The sequence below is a fragment of the Solea senegalensis genome, linkage group LG14, assembly GCF_019176455.1.
Source record: "Solea senegalensis isolate Sse05_10M linkage group LG14, IFAPA_SoseM_1, whole genome shotgun sequence".
Lineage (NCBI taxonomy): Eukaryota > Metazoa > Chordata > Actinopteri > Pleuronectiformes > Soleidae > Solea > Solea senegalensis.
This window is the reverse complement of record NC_058034.1, coordinates 25,971,623-25,990,320: the sequence shown is the minus strand read 5'-3', so window position 1 is coordinate 25,990,320 and position 18,698 is coordinate 25,971,623. Positions and strand designations below refer to the sequence as shown.

General features: G+C 40.5%; 1 protein-coding gene across 2 annotated transcripts in view; it reads left to right on the top strand.

The window, feature by feature from the left end:
* Positions 1 to 17,666, top strand: part of exoc2 (exocyst complex component 2) — an 84,691-nt gene extending 67,025 nt beyond the window's left edge. The window contains exons 14-28 of one of the 2 annotated variants that reach the window (XM_044044874.1): positions 88 to 156; positions 984 to 1,141; positions 1,249 to 1,370; positions 2,642 to 2,703; positions 2,810 to 2,890; positions 4,180 to 4,239; positions 11,525 to 11,586; positions 11,669 to 11,738; positions 12,146 to 12,262; positions 13,843 to 13,984; positions 16,284 to 16,339; positions 16,423 to 16,545; positions 16,673 to 16,734; positions 16,888 to 16,944; positions 17,324 to 17,666. In XM_044044874.1, the coding sequence (XP_043900809.1) occupies positions 88 to 156; positions 984 to 1,141; positions 1,249 to 1,370; positions 2,642 to 2,703; positions 2,810 to 2,890; positions 4,180 to 4,239; positions 11,525 to 11,586; positions 11,669 to 11,738; positions 12,146 to 12,262; positions 13,843 to 13,984; positions 16,284 to 16,339; positions 16,423 to 16,545; positions 16,673 to 16,734; positions 16,888 to 16,944; positions 17,324 to 17,417 (1,335 nt within the window). In that variant the 3' untranslated portion in view covers positions 17,418 to 17,666. Of the gene's footprint in view, positions 1 to 87; positions 157 to 983; positions 1,142 to 1,248; positions 1,371 to 2,641; positions 2,704 to 2,809; positions 2,891 to 4,179; positions 4,240 to 11,524; positions 11,587 to 11,668; positions 11,739 to 12,145; positions 12,263 to 13,842; positions 13,985 to 16,283; positions 16,340 to 16,422; positions 16,546 to 16,672; positions 16,735 to 16,884; positions 16,945 to 17,323 lie in introns of both variants that reach the window. The other variant, XM_044044873.1, reaches the window with a different exon arrangement.
* Positions 17,667 to 18,698: the final 1,032 nt, after the last annotated feature.

Genomic DNA, 18,698 nt, shown 5'->3' with positions numbered 1-18,698 from the left:
CTGACTGTCAAATCATAACAAAGGCCAAAATATTTCATGTTGGAAAAGCAGTAAAGTCAGATTTAAGCATTTGTTTCATTCATGCAGACTGGAGAGAAATCTGGACAGATGGAGAAATCCAAGAAGAATGCCAGACAGAGACAGAATGACTTTAAAGTAAGTGTTACTATGATGTTTAGACCAGGGATGTGCCATTTATTATATTGAACTTTTCCACTTTTTGTCACATTACAACCAACACAAAATAGTGTTTCCCTTACATTTTAAAGTAAGGGTTTTCATAATTATGTACAAATCTAAATGTAATGTTGTGTGCGTATTCATCGCCCTGTACTGTGAAACCACTAAGTAAAATCCAGTCCATCCAGTTGCCTTAAGAAGTTATGGAACTAGTAAAGTAGTAGTACAATTTAATCTCAGAAAAATAAATCACAGAACATTCCTGAATAAACAGATCAGGGAGAAGTTTTGAAAAAGCTGAACAACAATATCAGTGACAGTGTATATATACAGTATGTTAGCAGCATTAAACAATGAAACTGATATAAAACAGACAGAACATATTTGACAAAACAAAACAACAAGCAACATTAGACTGACATTCATTTGTGTGACAGCTCCAGTTTCTATAGTAATCATTAACAACCACATTAAGAGAGCGTATCCAAGCTTACCACAGCTGTATCACTTTATAAGCTACTTAAATGTAGCTTATAATGTTGGAATGGTAGGAATGCATCTGCCACCCGATGGGAAAGTGGGACACTACAGAACCCTGTCGCACGAGTGTAGGGCAACGTGACACATGCTGCTGTTGCCATGATGCAGTAATAGATGCTCATTAAACAGTGGTCAGCTGATTGGAAAAATGACAGTGACAACTATCATTCATAAAACACTGTGATATCATTTTAAAATGTGTTCACCACATAAAGAAATGCAGTGTAACCCTGCTGTTTGTGTGCATGCTGCATGTTTTATAGAAAATGGTGGAAGAGATTACCAATCGGCTGGTGAAGCTCATTCGGGGGGCTCTACTGCCCACCACCCTGCCACCTGGGGAGCGGAGTGATTATGGAGGCTGGGAGAATAAAGCGGAGCTCACTGGAGCCTGGCTTACACAAATCATACACACTGTCAGGTCCTGACGCTAACTGTTGCACTTGTTTTCATGTCAGACTGTTTGCTATTCAGACATAGTTATAGAGTCTCCATGAGATTATGACCTTCTGCTCTCTCCTTGCACAGGAGTTGTCATGAGGCTCTATCTGCTATGGAAATCCCCAATGATTTGCTGCAGGTGATCCAGGATCTGCTGCTGGAGTTGAGAGTTCACTGCCTCATGGTGACTCTCTTGCACACAACAGAAGGTGAGGCTGGTGAGCGTAGTCAATAATGGCTGAAAGAGACACAGTTTTTGAACTGAATGTTCAGTGTAAAGCTGCAGTGGGTGTGGCCTGGTAACGTCCTCACACTGTGGACAGGAAGTACAAGAACAATGTGCTAGTGAAACAAGAACAAGTGCAGGATTCCACCAAGGATTTAACACTTTGTTTCCATGTTTGTCTTGAACCTGCTTATACTTACATAGGCATGAGCAAATTCATCCTCATCTGTCGAGATGGCATTGAGATGTACACATCTGAACTAATCTGGATCAGGTCTGGATAAGTACTTATTCTCAGAGATGAAAATTTGATGTCGTCAGTGGGTGGATTCTTACCTAAACACATAGCAACAGTTGATGTGGTTGCTCAGTTGTGCACCTCTGTCTTTGTTTTCTGCATCGTGGAAAGTATAGAGCTGAATGAACAGAATGAATCACAGAATGAACCTGATTAATACAAAAAGTTAACTCACTGGTAAACTTAGCTCTGTCCCAACATTTTTCAAGTGTATTGCAGGCATCAAGTTATACATTTGTTTATCTCTAGAAAACAAAATTAACTTTATCTGCAAAAACTCCAAATCCAAATCCAAAAATGGATTTTGTAATCGGCCTGCGTGCAGTTCCTTCATGACCCACCAGAGGACAACATCCCACACTTTGGCAGTGTTCGCCAAGCTTCTCCCAATACTCCTTTTTTTTTACAGATGACAAACTATTTCAGTCAAAATGACAATATGAATCATAAAAAGAGCTCATTAATGCTACTATTTCTGTAACAGCTAATATTATTTTGAAGAAGTAAACCAGGCATTCATCAGGCATTCACGTTAATCTGCGTTTTGATAAATGAATCTACACAGTTATTAATAAAACAATGGTGGGAGATTTGTAGATCCTGACTCGTCTCTGTGGTATTAAGGCTCTCGTTCTGCTCTCTGTATATACATATGTATACATATGTGTATGTATATATATATATATATATATATATATATATATTTACTGCTTATAACTTAACAAAAGGTCAGTGTGAGAAGTGCGACTGGTCTTCACTTAACTTTTAGCAACATCACGTGTGTGTGGTTTGAAACACTCATTTTATATCATGTGATTTTCTCCCACACAAACCCAGATTTCCTTTGTTGATATTTTTTGTCTCTACCTATATGAAGCTACATTTCAAAGCACTGCAGAGGTTTCATCTAATTGTACTTTTAATTAAGATTTGTGTTTTGTTTTCTTGACACTCAGATGTGAAGAGACTCACTGAGAAGGTTGACTGGGTTGTCGACAACAAGGGAATCACTAACTTGGTACGAATGACAAATTACACTCGGCCTTTATTTAATCGTTGTTTATATTAATATTCATACTGCAGTCCATGTGTGTACTTGTGTTTTTGTTGTGTCTTTTTTGTAGCCTTCTCAGTTTGAAAAGTGCATTCTCCAGATGCTGCAGTCACTTGAAGAGCCTCTGGAAATCAAAATGGGAGAGACTAACGTAAGAGTCACCTGTGATCACTACTGTTTAATACAGTTAGAAGAAGAATCACTGCAAAGTTCATATAAAAGTGAAACTTACGTAACTGCTGACATACCTCAGGTAACTTCTGTGTAACATATCCTCGGGCAGGGTTTATCCATAGAGCCTTTACACAGCACAACATCTTCCACATTAAGCAAATGTACAAACTCCATGTTTAGTAGCTTTAACATCCACTGCAAATCTTTGTTTATTTGCACATTATATTGAAAAAAAAAAGTCACACCAGTCAGCAGCAAAACCCCTGAAAGAAACAAGAAAGATGTCTCAAACATCTGTGTTGATCACAAATGTCCTCAAGCTTTTCTTGACTTAACTATGAGAGAGCATCACACATCAGAGTTATACAGCAGTGCTAGATACTTCACAACGCTTGAATTAAAACAGCGTGAATGTCTGGTCCCTGATATTTAGTTTGTTGCAGATAATCTTTGGTTTGACTGACTTCATCCATGCAGTAACTGCATCACACACTGCTCCGTCTCACTCAGAGTCATGAAAGGATCCACAAGTGTATTTGTTTTGTTACTTGTTCAAAAAGGTATTTTTAAAATAATAATAATAATTTAATGCTAAATATTTAATTGACCCCCCAATCTATGGATTGCAGACCCCTAAGGTTCCTGGTGCCCCACTTGGAAAACCATGGTCCAGAACATGAAAAGTGAATCAATCCTAAGATTAATAAGTCAAACTGAATAGACATAGCTACTTTGCTTCCCAAATATTTGGTGAATGATTTAAGAACATTTTCACTGCAAAACAAGAGATTATTTCTTCTCTGGCCATTAAATTAAATTAAATTAAATTAAATTAAATTAAATTAAATTAAATTAAATTAAATTAAATTACATTACATTACATTACATTACATTACATTACATTAAATTAAATTAAATTAAATTAAATTACATTACATTACATTACATTACATTCATTCTAGCAGTCCAAAAATTAATAATTCAGTTGTATTCTGTTTTCCTTCATGTAACTTTCAATACACATAAAAACACATTATATAATTTTTCATACACCGAGTGACCCAAACCCTTAGAAAGGTGTCAAATGCACCTTAAAATCAGAAAATAAAAATACAATTCTGACAATTAGTATAATTTATTCTTCCTCCAAATCTAATTAAAACCAAATATAAATCACAAAATATTGTGGCAGTGCAAACACAGAGGACAGCCTTCCACTTTTAATAACAAGAAAATGTAAATGCTCTTTTACTGCTGTTTTCTCAGGTGTTGCTGTTAGACCAGGTCCAGGATCAGGTCACTGAGCTCACTGTGACCATTATGAAGGTAAGACTGCTCTTCAGCCTACAGCCTAATCCGACTGCTACTATCACCTATGTTTGAATTAGCAGCCTATAGGAATGTCATGTGAAATCACATAATGTAATCTATAAGTAACCTTGCTAGTACATATTGGAATTGGAGATTATGAATCAGTAATAACCCAAACGTTTTCTGAATGGACTTCCCTCATCATGTATGTGTTGTCCTTCTTTATTTGTGTACATAACACTAGAGTCAATGTACATATGCTTTTCTTATTGTCATATTTACATTTAGTATTTTATACTAATGGGACTATTGTGCACTGTCAACATGAAATTGTCATTCACAGCTTATAGTGGTAGAGTGGAGAGAGTCACAGTTACGGAGGTCAGGTGGTAGTGTGTTCCAGAGCTGAGGAGCAGAGTGGCTGAAGGCTCTGCCCCCCATAGTGCTGAGGCGGGCAGGGGGCACAGAGAGGTGGATGGAGGAGGAGGATCTGAGGGTACGAGTGGGGGTGATGACGTGCAGGAGATCAGACAGGTAGGGAGGGGCAAGGTTGTGGATGGCCATGTATGTGTACAGGAGGAGTTTGTAGTTGATGCGGTGTTTGACAGGGAGCCAGTGGAGGTGCTGGAGGACGGGGGTGATGTGGTGCTGTGAGGGGGTCTTTGTGATGATACGGGCGGCTGAGTTTTGGACCAGTTGCAGTTTATGGAGAGACTTTTGAGGGAGGCCATAGAGGAGAGAATTACAGTAGTCAAGACGGGAGGTAACGAGACTGTGAACAAGGACGGCTGTGGAGTGGGGGGTGAGGGAGGGGCGGAGTCTGTTGATGTTGCGGAGATGGAAATAAGCGGTGCGGGTTTTGGAGTTTTGAATTTTGGACCAGTTGCAGTTTAAAGGGGTCTGAATACTTTCCGTACCCACTGTATTTTGAATAATACACGCCTTTTTATGACAATCGTCAATCATACAGTTAAAAATGAAGTTTCAGCAGCAGCACACTATTAATTAAATGAATATTATAGAGCAGATAGATTAATTAAAAAGGGGCAAACATGTTGGTTGTCTGCTATTTCAGGAATTTATACACTTCATGGAGTCAGGGCTTGTCTTTCACTTAGTTTCATTTCATCACTGTTGATTGTAATGTTGGAGCAGCTGTTTCTTCTTGATTTGTTGGATATTGTTGTTAAAAAGTCATCCTTAACTGTGTTAAACATAAAGGCAGATTTGGCATTCACACTGCAGGTCATGGCACCTTACTTATGGTATTTGGCAACATGATCACCTTCTCTTCCGTCTCTTAAAGTGAATAATGTTGAACTTGTATTGTTGCTTTTCATTGTTTGTTACATTTGTGTGAAGCAAGAAAGATCATAATTAAGTATACAGAGGTGAGCATGGATTTTGAATATTTAAAATAGTTGTTGGATTAAAACAGTTAGAGTTTAGGGTGACTATCTCACAGCACATCAAGCAGCTGTTACAACAATACTTGTATGGTCACAAAGGAGAAACATGCAGAGAATCAGCGATTACTACATTTGTGTTCTGTGTTCAACTCTTTCATCAGAAGTCCACAATGAACATGTGTGGGGTGGAGTGGCTCAGTGGTTAAGACCCTACCTTGTGTACCAAAGACATCATGGTCGCAAGTTCGATTCCACCCCTGGCTAATTGTAATTGATTCCATTGTAAGTCGCTTTGGATAAAAGCGTCTGCTAAATGACATGTAATGTGTTATCATTCTTTGAGTATTCTGTGCACAGCTGTAGATTCTTATGACTCATCAGCTCTTAGAGTGAGAAAACATCAGTCAGTCAGTCATCATCTAACCGCTTTATCCTCCACCAGAGGGGTGCTGTGCCAATCTCAGCTACATCGAGCGATAGGCGGGGTACACCCTGGACAGTTTGAGAAAACATCATTTAATGATATTTGTAGCATTTTTGCATTCAAATCTCTAAAAAGGTCAAGACTACTTTTCATTGATTAGTGTACACACAGTACATTCAGTGGCGTACCACCAAATTCTGCGCCCTGTACACTCTTAATGGCAGTGAGCCCCCATCCATGCCAGTGCACGAAGCACACGAGCCAAAAAAAAAAGGTTGGGGTATTCATTTATAAATAAACAAGGATAATTAGGTGTTTGAACTACAGTCAGATCAGATTATATTGATGACTTATTCTTTCATTCACCACCTGAATTGATGCATTAGTCTTTCTTGTGCTTTAATACCTATAAACATTAGGCTACATCTGGTTTGTGTTTGAACGTTCTGATCCATGACACTCGTGCACATTTTGATTTAAAAACATTTAAAACATTTAAATCAAAGTGGTCTCGAGACCAGTCTCGAGTCATCGAGAATAAAATGTGGTTACCTGAACCACAAAGACTTTTTGTGCATAAATACCTCCAAAAAAAAAACACAGCGCAACATGTAAAGCGACGCTAACGGAGGCGGCTGGGACCACGTCCAACTTTTACTGCCTCTGTCTTGGTCTTGTCTCGGTCTCGACCCCTCAAAGTCTTGGTCTTGTCTCGGTCACGACCCCTCAGTGTCTTGGTCTTGTCTTCAGAATCAGAATCAGAAGAGCTTTATTGCCAAGTACGATTTGCACATACAAGGAATTTGTTCTGGTGTCATTGGCGCATAACAAGCATACAAAATTTTTTAAAGTGGACAGTAAACGTATATATACACAGTATATAAATGTTTTTAAAGATGAAAAAGAGCACTACAGAAAGAGCAGTAAAGAGCAGTAAAGAGCATTAAAGAGCAGTACGACTGGGCAGAAGTGAGTAACAGTGCAAAGTGTAATAAGTAATAGTAATGACGTTAATATAACGCATAAAAGGATGTAATGATAATGTGACATGTAGAGGCAGAGGAGGAGTGTGAGGAGTCAGAGTGTCAGGGGGGGTCTCCGGGCCTTGTTGATAAGGCTAGTAGCAGACGGGAAAAAACTGTTCTTGTGGCGTGAGGTTCTGGTCCTGATGGACCGCAGCCTCCTGCCAGAGGGGAGTGACTCAAAGAGTTTCTGTCCGGGGTGGGAGGGATCAGCCATAATCTTTCCTGCACGCCTCAGAGTTCTGGAGGCGAACAGGTCCTGGAGAGATGGAAGATTGCAGCCGATCACCTTCTCTGCAGACCGAATGACACGCTGCAGTCTGCCCTTGTCCTTGGCCGTGGCAGCAGCGTACCAGATGGTGATGGAGGAGGTGAGGATGGACTCAATGATGGAGGAGTAGAAGTGCACCATCATTGTCTTTGGCAGGTTGAATTTCTTCAGCTGCCGCAGGAAGTACATCCTCTGCTGGGCTTTTTTGATGAGAGAGCTGATGTTCAGCTCCCACTTGAGGTCCTGGGTGATGATAGTTCCCAGGAAGCGAAAGGAATCCACAGTGTCAACTGTGGAGTCACAGAGGTTGATGGGTGCAGGTGAGGCTGAGTTCTTCCTGAAGTCCACGACCATCTCCACTGTCTTTAGAGCGTTGAGCTCTAGGTTGTTTTGGTTGCACCAAGTGACCAGCTGGTCAACCTCCCACCTGTAGGCGGACTCGTCACCATCAGAGATGAGTCCGATGAGGGTGGTGTCGTCCGCGAACTTCAGGAGCTTGACGGACTGGTGACTGGAGGTGCAGCTGTTTGTGTACAGGGAGAAGAGCAGAGGAGAAAGAACGCAGCCCTGGGGGGATCCGGTGCTGATGACCTGTGAGTCGGAGACATGTTTTCCCAGCTTCACATGCTGCTTCCTGTCAGACAGGAAGTCAGTGATCCACCTGCAGATGGAGTCAGGCACGCTCAGCTGGGAGAGCTTCTCCTGGAGCAGAGCCGGGATGATGGTGTTGAAGGCAGAGCTGAAATCCACAAACAGGATCCTGGCGTAGGTTCCTGCAGAGTCCAGGTGCTGGAGGATGTGGTGGAGGGCCAGATTAATTGCATCGTCTACAGACCTGTTGGCTCTGTAGGCAAACTGCAGTGGGTCCAGGAGGGGGTTGGTGATGGCTTTCAGGTGTGAAAGCACAAGACGCTCAAAGGACTTCATAACAACAGAGGTCAGGGCGACGGGTCTGTAGTCATTGAGTCCTGTGGTCCTTGGCTTTTTGGGAACAGGGATTATTGTCGAGGTCTTGAAGCAGGCTGGCACGTGACATGTCTCCAATGAGGTGTTGAAAATGTCTGTGAACACTGGAGACAGCTGATCAGCGCAGTGCTTCAAGCTGGATGAGGAGACAGAATCCGGACCAGCTGCTTTCCTGGGATTCTGTTTCCTGAAGAGTTTGTTGACGTCCCTCTCATGGATGGAAAGAGTCAACACTGAGGTGGGTGGGGAGGTGGAGGGGGGGACCTTTAAGGTGGGCATTGGTGGAGATGCCCAGGCCCCTGCTGAGGTGGGGGAGGTGTAGGTGAAACACTGGAGCTGGGGGAGTTGGGAGGTGTTGTGGGGGATGGTTTCAGGACTGTCCCTCTGTCTTTCAAAGCGGCAGTAGAACTCGTTCAGGTCGTTGGCTAGGCGTTGGTCGTTAAAGGAGTGGGGGGCTTTAGGCTTGTAGTTGGTGATCTGCCTAAGCCCTTTCCAGACAGACGCAGAGTCGTTGGCTGAGAATTGGTGTTGGAGCTTCTCAGAGTACAGTCGTTTAGCCTCTTTCACCGCCTTGCTAAACTTGTACTTTGCCTCTTTAAGTCTGTCTTTGTCTCCACTCCTGAAGGCCTCTTCCTTATCCAACCTTAACCTTCTGAGCTTGGCTGTGAACCAGGGTTTGTCATTGTTGTAACTCACCCTAGTGCATGATGGAATACAGCAGTCCTCACAGAAGCTGATGTATGACGTCACAGCCTCTGTGTACTCATCCAGACTGTTGGTAGCAGTCCTGAATACATCCCAGTCAGTAGAGTCCAAACACGCCTGTAGATCCTCCACAGCCTCACTGGTCCACTTCTTTGATGTCCTCACTACAGGTTTGCAGAGCTTTAGTTTCTGCCTGTAAGCAGGAATCAGGTGGACCATGACGTGGTCAGAGAGTCCCAGTGCAGCACGGGGGACAGCGTGATAAGCATCCCTGACTGTGGTGTAACAGTGATCCAGAATGTTCTCCTCTCTGGTCGGGCATTTAATAAACTGTCTGTACTTGGGGAGTTCGCGAGTGAGGTTTCCTTTGTTAAAGTCGCCTAGGACAATAACTAAAGAGTCCGGGTTGATCCGCTCCACACACAGTATCTGATCGGCGAGCATGCGCTGTGCGTCCTGCACGCTGGCGTGCGGTGGGATGTAAACACCGACCAGAATGAATGAGGCAAACTCACGGGGTGAATAAAAAAAAAATACACTGTAGTCTTGGTCTCGAACTTGGTCTCGTTTTAGGTGGTCTTGACTACAACACTACTGCCTTCTTTCTTTTTCTTTCCGCTCTTTCTTTCTCTAATTTTTGGGCAGCGTGATGACAGCTCGCCCCCAGGTCATTCAGTCTGAGCTCACTGACGCTACACTTGCCACCCGTGCGGTCTATGGGCGGACTAAACCATTTTGTGCCTCCAGGAGGGGGCCCCCAGAATGTCCAATATGTTGGGAGGACTGTGACAGTGACACAAAGTTAATTCTCTCTAGAGTTGCAACTAACGATTATTTTCATAATCGATTAATCCGTTAGATCTGGGACAATATCCTCCATCCTTTTTTGCTAGTATCGATGCATATAGTCTGTAATCCATGTTTAATTCTGATATGGGTCTGTACGAGTTACATTCGGTTTTGTCTTTGCCTGGTTTGGGATTTACTGAAATGATAGCTTGTCTCCATGAAAGCGGCATTTCCCCGCCCCTAAGGATATCATTAAAGTACCAGTACAAGGATTTTTCGAAAGGTTTTACACCATGCTGCTGAGGAACCATCAATCTCGATATGGCTTTCTTTTCATGTGTATATCTGTCGGGTAGTCCTGCTCGAAAAACTCTCTTCCATCATAATGAATCTCCTTCTTTCTCCAAGCGGAGCACCAGCTCTTTAGTTGTGTACTCCAACAAGTACACAAGCACAGACCTGGGGAAGGCACCTTGTGGCGTCTGGATCCCAGTGTGCGGTGGCAGTGCTCAATACCGAGGGGGGTCTCGGTGAGGGACAATTCTTTTTTGAAAAACTCCTCCAGAAAAGTGTTCATGTTGTCCCCCTCAGCCCCTTCTAGGATACGTGGATGCGGGTGTTGTTCCTGCAGGAACGGTCTCTAGGTCTGTTAGCTGCACTTGAATGGATTGGGGGTGGAGTGGCTCAGTGGTTAAGATCGCCTGTGGTTAAGACCCTGTGTGCAAAGACTTCATGGTCGCAAGTTCAACTCCACTCCTGGCAGGTTGTACTCAATTCCCTTGTAAGTCGCTTTGGATATAAGCGTCTGCTAAATGACATGTAATGTAATGTAATGGATTCCTGAAGTTTAAGTGTATAGGATAGCATCTCCGCGGCTCTGTCGGTTATTTCCGTTAACTCCGTTCTCCTTGGAAGTCCACCAGCCCACTCTTGAGTGTTCTTATTGCTTCGCTGAATTCTTTCTGGATCTCTGAAATGATCTTAGCTTGGATGGCCTCCATAGCGTTTTGCTCAGCTAGCATGCTAACATTAGCTGTATCCTCCTCACTTTCTGTCGGCGATTGACCGTATTTTCTTGAATTACTTTTGGTCCGTCTTTTATTTCCCCCTTTCATGCTACACTGACACCCTTGCTGTGTAATTATTCAGTATTTTGTGAGGGTAAATAAAACTGTCTGGGAGCCTCCTACACTATACCAGAAGTTCTTCCTAATATCCAAAATACAGCGGTGACTGTATCTTGTAATGGATGCAAACGTTACACTACGCACACACGTACATACAGTAAAGTCCCTGAACAAACACAAAAACACTGCTGCGTCTGTGCACGCCACTGTTGTCATGGAATTGGATATTTTGTTTGAGAGAGACCCCTGGCAGCAGAGATTATGTTAAGCCATCAAAACACAATAAAATTATTAAGAAAAAAAATCATAAAATTGACAGTAGACACACTCTGGTGCCACCAGCAATCCAACAACAGCTAAAAGGCAAAACAATGTATGTACAATTATCATTGTAATGCATGAAATGGTGTAAATGAACCATGACACATCCACACATAAGTTAAATATGTGACGTTCCATTGTTGACTTGTTGTTGTATTTATTTGATGACATGCCCGTCCCTGTTAGTGTAAGGTTTGATTGTAGCACTGTTGTGGTGTGTTGGTTTTACAACATACCTGATAACCATGTCCATTTGTTCTACTTAGGTTTTTATCAACTGCTTGGAGCAGCTAAGCACCAAGACAGATGGAGACAATGATGCAGCTCAGTAAGTGTCTGAAGGTTTGTGTGTGTGTGTGCATACATTTGTTTGCTTTTAAAATGCATGTCCAAATCTCTCCTGTATACAGCAACATTGCAGTGGACTTGTCCTCTCCAGATCAATTTAGCAGCATTCAAGAGGTCTTCAGTCCAACATTTGTAAGCATTATTATTAATATTATTATTATTATTATTATTATTATTATAATGATTATGATGTTAATTATCATCATCATATTATTATTTTTGTTGTTGCTTTAATAATAACAATAGTATTGCTATTATCATTATTATTATATTGCTATTGCATTAATAATAACACTAGTATTGCTATTATCATTATTATTATTATTATTATTATTATTATTATTGTTGTTGTTATTATTATTATTTCCTTTCAACTTGTTTGGGGAAGTTGAAATTGTCTTGCTCAACTGTTACTGTCTTTTGTGTTTAGTGTTGTTTTCTCTCTAAGGTGTAAACAATGCATTGTTTCTATGAGAGGCCTAAAATGTGTGAAAGTATAACATGAGTGTGTGTGTGTGTGTGTGTGTGTGTGCGCGCAGGAGCAGCGTCTGCTGATCATCCTGAGTAACTGCCAGCACCTGGAGAGACACACCTTCCTGAACCTGGTTGAACACTTTGAGAAACATGGCTTCACAGGCACAGAGAAAATCACACGGGTCAGTGTTACACTACACGTTTTACAAGACTTTGTCTAACAGTGGATTTTCAAATGTCGATGTACAAGTATATGATGCTATAACAGTTTTAAGCATAAAAAAGCCAATAATTGCCTCTGTAAATTAGAGCCAATAATCCTTTGCTGTTCTTCAGCCTCTGCCACTTCTGTACCAGTGCTACATTATGCTTATTCATTCATCTCGCTGTTGGAAACCCTTTTACAATAAAGAAATGGAAGTTTGCATTGGCTCGTAAACTGCCAACACCAGTTCATAGAGAAAATCACACAGGGTTTGTTGAGCCATAGCTTATCAGTAAGATCAAATGTGTTTTTTTAGGTCTTCTGTATTTGTTTACTGATGTGACCAAAGAGGAAGTAGTTTTAGTCCAGTTTTATTCATTTCTATATGTGATAGTTTTAGTCCAGTTTAATTCATTTCTATATGTGATAGTTTCAGTCCAGTTTAATTCATTTCTATATGTGATAGTTTTAGTCCAGTTTAATTCATTTCTATATGTGATAGTTTTTAGTCAGTTTTATTCATTTCTATATGTGATAGTTTTAGTCCAGTTTTATTCATTTTCTATATGTGATAGTTTTAGTCCAGTTTTATTCATTTCTATATGTGATAGTTTTAGTCCAGTTTTATTCATTTCTATTCATTTCTATTAAGTAATGATAGTTTCAGTCAGTTTAATTCATTTCTATATGTGACTAGTTTTAGTCCAGTTTAATTCATTTCTATATGTGATAGTTTTAGTCAGTTTTATTCATTTCTATATGTGATAGTTTCAGTCCAGTTTTATTCATTCTATATGTGATAGTTTTCCAGTTTTTATTCATTTCTATATGTGATAGTTTCAGTCCAGTTTTTATTCATTTCTACTTATGTGTTAGTTTTAGTCAGTTTAATTAATTTCTATATGTGATAGTTTTAGTCCAGTTTTATTCATTTCTATATATGATAGTTTAGTCCAGTTTAATTCATTCTATATGTGATAGTTAGTCCAGTTTTATTCATTTCTATATGTGATAGTTTCAGTCCAGTTTATTCATTTCTATATGTGATAGTTTCAGTCAGTTTATTCATTTTCTATGTGATAGTTTTAGTCCAGTTTAATTCATTTCATATAGTAGTTTCAGTCAGTTTATTCATTTCTATATGTGATAGTTTTAGTCCAGTTTAATTCATTTCTATATGTGATAGTTTTAGTCCAGTTTTATTCATTTCTATATGTGATAGTTTTAGTCCAGTTTTATTCATTTCTATATGTGATAGTTTTAGTCCAGTTTAATTCATTTCTATATGTGATAGTTTTAGTCCAGCTTGAGTCGACGAAAACTCAAAAAGGTTTTAGTCCAGTTTTAAAGTTAAAAGTTAAAGTTAAAAAAAAAAAATCTATTAACAAATTAATTTTGGTCGATAAGTATTGGAGATTGCTGTTGGGCAGAAACCTTTAATCTCCATATTTCAACTTTTTTTCAACAACAATTGTTGAAGCCTATATTATGTAAACATGTGGACAGATTGTTGTTTATGAACTATTGATATATGTGGTTTTTGTGGTTACCCATCAGGAGAGTGTCGATGCTGTTCGGGAACTGGACAGAACACTGTTTGATGCCTACATCGAAAGACGTGCCGACCCAATCGCAGGCTCTCTGGAGCCTGGCATTTATGCCGGATACTTCGACTGGAGAGACTGTCAAACGCCCACAGGTACAAGCATGCAGTGAAAGCCTCACTGGAGGCACAGTTTTTAGAAGTTTATGTTTTCACTACGCTAAAAGCTGTGACTTCAGGCCAAGATAACACAGGAAAATCACTCGTGGCAACCACTAATTGAGTCCTGTAGCTCAACATGTCTGATTTGTTTTGGAGCAAGCATTGTTTTACTAACTGCTCACTGTTTTCCTGTGTGGAAGAGCCTGCAGTCCCAGCAGCCCCCTGCACTAATGTCCAATCAACACCTCCATTAAATAAGGAATTACACCGACATTCAATCAGCATGTAACTGATGAGGAGGATCGCTGAAGTGCATCTCTGTGTGACACAAGCAGAGTGTGTAGTGAACTCTCCTGTTATCGCGTAGTATTAGGGACCCTTATAATAGCCACACAGTTTTCAGCATAGATCTCATGACCTCCTTGTGGTCATGAGATCAATGCTGAAAAAAGTGTCATTATCTTGAAAAAGAATGTGAATGTAAAAAGTCTAGCGCGACACACAGTGGGTATGGAAAGTATTCAGACCCCTTTAAATTTTTCTTTTGGGGATCATGTGGGGATCATTTGGGGAAGCCATTCTTCCTTGCAGATCCTCTCCAGTTCTGTCAGGTTGGATGGTGAACGTTGGTAGACAGCCATTTTCAGGTCTCTCCAGAGATGCTCAATTGGGTTTAGGTCAGGGCTCTGGTTGGGCCAGTCAAGAATGGTCACAGAGTTGTTCTGAAGCCACGCCTTCGTTATTTTAGCTGTGTGCTTAGGGTCATTGTCTTGTTGGAAGGTGAGCTCAGTCTGAGGTCCTGAGCACTCTGGAAGAGGTTTTCTTCCAGGATATCTCTGTACTTGGCCACATTCATCTTTCCTTCAATTGCAACCAGTCGTCCTGTCCCTGCAGCTGAAAAACACCCCCATAGCATGATGCTGCCACCACCATGTTTCACTGTTGGGATTGTATTGTGCAGGTGATGAGCAGTGCTTGGTTTTCTCCACACATACCGCTTAGAATTAATGCCAAAAAGTTAAATCTTGGTCTCATAAGACCAGAGAATCTTATTTCTCATAGTCTGGGAGTCCTTCATGTGTTTTTTGGCAAACTCTATGTGGGCTTTCATATGTCTTTCAGTTTTTTATTTGTTAAAAAAGTTTAAATTATCCAATAAATTTGGTTCCACTTCACGATTGTGTCCCACTTGTTGTTGATTCTTGACAAAAAATTTCAATTTTATATCTTTGTTTGAAGCCTCAAATGTGGCAAAAGGTTGAAAAGTTCAAGGGGGCCGGATACTTTCACAAGGCACTGTATGTATGTGTATATATACATACATCTGTATACATAGTAGTGGGGATGTTTTTAATGCATCTTTATTTGGATAGATTACAACACAGGAGGTTATTCGTTTTCTCAATGCCAACATTTCCTGATTAATAGAACCACAGTGCTCTCTGGTGGCATATCATGGTAACTGCAAATGCATTTTCCCCTTTTCAAAGAAGCATGAAATGTTTAACTCTCACAGATTATTTTATAAACTTCTTTCCACTGTAAATATTTAAATTGTATTAATTGTTATACTGAACATTGTTGTATTATTATTATTATCATTATTATTATTATTATTATTTTCTAAATATGTACATTCACAAATGCTTTTTTCATTGAGTTGTTTATTGACTCAAACATTAAACTTTTTTCTTCAGATTTCAGTTTGCGTCCCGTGCCTCCTCAGTTAGAGTTGTTAGTTCAAGCCTTGTTCTCTGTGTCTATGTCACAGTCCAGGCTGTTATCTGTGAATCTATTCAGGCGAGGGTCTCCTCCTCCCTCCATTACGGGCACTCTGTTCATGTGTATGTGACGTAGCCGGCTTGGTGCCCTCTTGTGGGTGCTGCACCAGGGGTTGCTGGCTCCAAATGTCCTTGCCAGGTTTTGATGGGGGTTAGCCGTCTCTCCAGTGTTACCAGTCTTCCACAGTTTCCATCCAGACTTTCCCAGAGGTTACTGGTTTCCCAAAGGTTTATTGATCTATTATTTTGATGATTAGATCCATGGATGTAGACTTGGTCATCAGGTGACTCCCAAATCCTAATTTAAATAAGAGCATTTTTGCAGTATAAATGTTATTGTACATCATATAGTTCTGCACAAATGATGCATAACTGTCCAGCTTTTCATAAAGTATTCCTGCCATTAGCTTTGGAGACACAAAGGAAAGACATGTACTTTTTGTCAGTGAGTTCATTCATCATCTCATTCCCTTGACCTGGATTTTGACCTCTGTTGTGGATTTTTGTCTCAGGCGTCAGGAACTACCTGAAAGAAGCTCTGGTCAACATAATCACAGTGCATGCTGAGGTACGAGCAGCCGTACACCTCTAACACTGGACAGTGTTGAGTTTCACTTCCTTTCATCAACATTTATCTGCTCTCTGTCGCAGGTCTTCGCAGTCTCTAAGGATCTGGTATCTCAGGTCTTGTCTACGATTGTTGAGTCAGTTTCAGAGGAGATGTGTCGTCTTATGCAGTGTGTGTCCTTCTTCAGCAAAAATGGGGCCCTGCAGGTACACACACACACACACACACACACACACACACACACCTGTCATTTGTGATAATGCCATATTTCAGTTTAATATGTCATCATCTTGTCTTTTTTTCTTGTCCATTCTCTCCCTGCGTCGTCCTCAGGCTCGTCTTGAACTCTGCGCTCTGAGAGACGCCATAGCCACATATCTAAATTCTGAAAGCAAGTAAGTACAACACACACACACACACATGTTCACACAGCAAGACAAGTCACATACATGAATCTGTGTGTGTACACGCATGTACATACATATGTATGAACTATGGGTGTATCATAGTGTATTTCTGTTGTGCTCTTTTTCTCGTTCCCACAGTAGCAGCTTCAAACAAGCTCTGGATGCTTTGCCTCAGTTACACAGTGGATCTGATAAGAAGTAAGTCTCTCACTGGTCCATATTACAAACAAATACTAGATCTAGATATCAATCAATTTAGTTTGAAAAAAACAAAAAGAGGCTGTTATCAGGCCAATGGTCAGTTACGCTTAGACGCCATCTTAAACAGGAGAGTCCTCATCAGTCCCATATGATTTGATGCAATGTGCACATTTGTAAAAGTCTGTTTGGCGTTATAAACTAGATTTACAAGAACAAATATCTAAATTTCCTCAAAATATTCAAGACACAAAAGGAGTTATTGCAGTGTGGACAATGACAAATGAAGAATGAATGTGACATAATTCAGGACCAACACTTTTGATTTGCCTCAGGATGCATTTGTTTGAAAATTATTTGACAGTGTTTCTCGTGACAGGTTACTGGAGGAGCTGTTGAATACGTTCAAGAGCAGCATGCAGCTTCAGCTGACCTGCTTCCAGCCCTCTTCTGTCCAGCCTGTAAAGAGATGAACTCTGCATCTGTGCTGCAATGTCTTTGTATCTTTGCTGTTAGAATTCAAATATTGAACATACATCACTTTGGTTTCTCAACCTGTTTTTCAATGTCTGCTTCACTAGATTTGATCCAAATGTATGTAATCTAATCTTGAAGATTTTAAATGAGTTGATTTCATGAAGAACAGTTGGGATTGTTATGCTAATGATGAAGGCACCATCACTCAGTCTGATCCAGTTGCCCAATAAAGTCATTCCAATTCACTCATTATTAAAAGTGATTTGTTGATTGATCTTAATCAAATCAGATTTGGGTTTTAACAAAACAAATGCTCTCATCAGTTCACTCATGCTGTCTGACAGTAAGGTCAGTGTTTAGTAATCAGGGGGTGGAGCCACTGAAGACACTCGAGCCTGTCCATGAATCCTAGAGTAAGATGCAGACGAATAATAGTCATTATGGGAATGGGTGGAAGGAGACAGACGGCAACGTATGCAAACGTATTAGTCATTTTGATTCACCTTTAGTGCAGAGCAGGGGAAATAAGCTCTACTCATTTCCTGATATGTTTGTATGCAGTCCGACTAAAAACAACCAAAAACCATGGTGGATGAGTCCGAACCTCACACAGAACCTCCTGAACGTCCTCTTCCACCTTTTGGAGCATTTCATGGACACTTTCCATGAGTCAACATTTCAACATAGAAGGACCCACATTTCATAGCATAACACACCAGTCAGTAACCTTTGATGGAAACATGAGAGAACATTAGAAAAATGCTTTAATGTAAATAGCAGAACATAAGATTATGCGATTAAGTTTATAAATCAATCATTTATTTCACTTGACAATTTTGCTCAAAACTCTTTGGCCGAAATGGCAGCTTTCCCAAAAAAACTCTCTGTAAGTGATGACACAATGATTTATTTCAAAGACAAATATCTTTATGGTTTGTTTCTTTTGTGTGACTGTTTTCTGTAGAAGTGCAAACCAGATTTAGAGAGATAGTTTGGATTTTTGAACATTCATTTGTAAGAAACAGGCCCAGGAGTGAGGAGTAGATGCAACGTTTTCTAGTCCTGATGACCAGTCAAAGCTGCTTTACACTAGTTTTGTTTTTCACCACCTTTCACTCACTCTTTCATACCCATCACACGCTGCCGACACAGCTGTCAGGAGCAACGTGGGGTTAAGTGACATCGAACATCATTTTAACCTTCCAGTTGAAAGACGACTGAGCCTCTGTCGCACCTGAACAGTAGTTCTGGGAGAGTTTGGGACTCATAATCAGTGT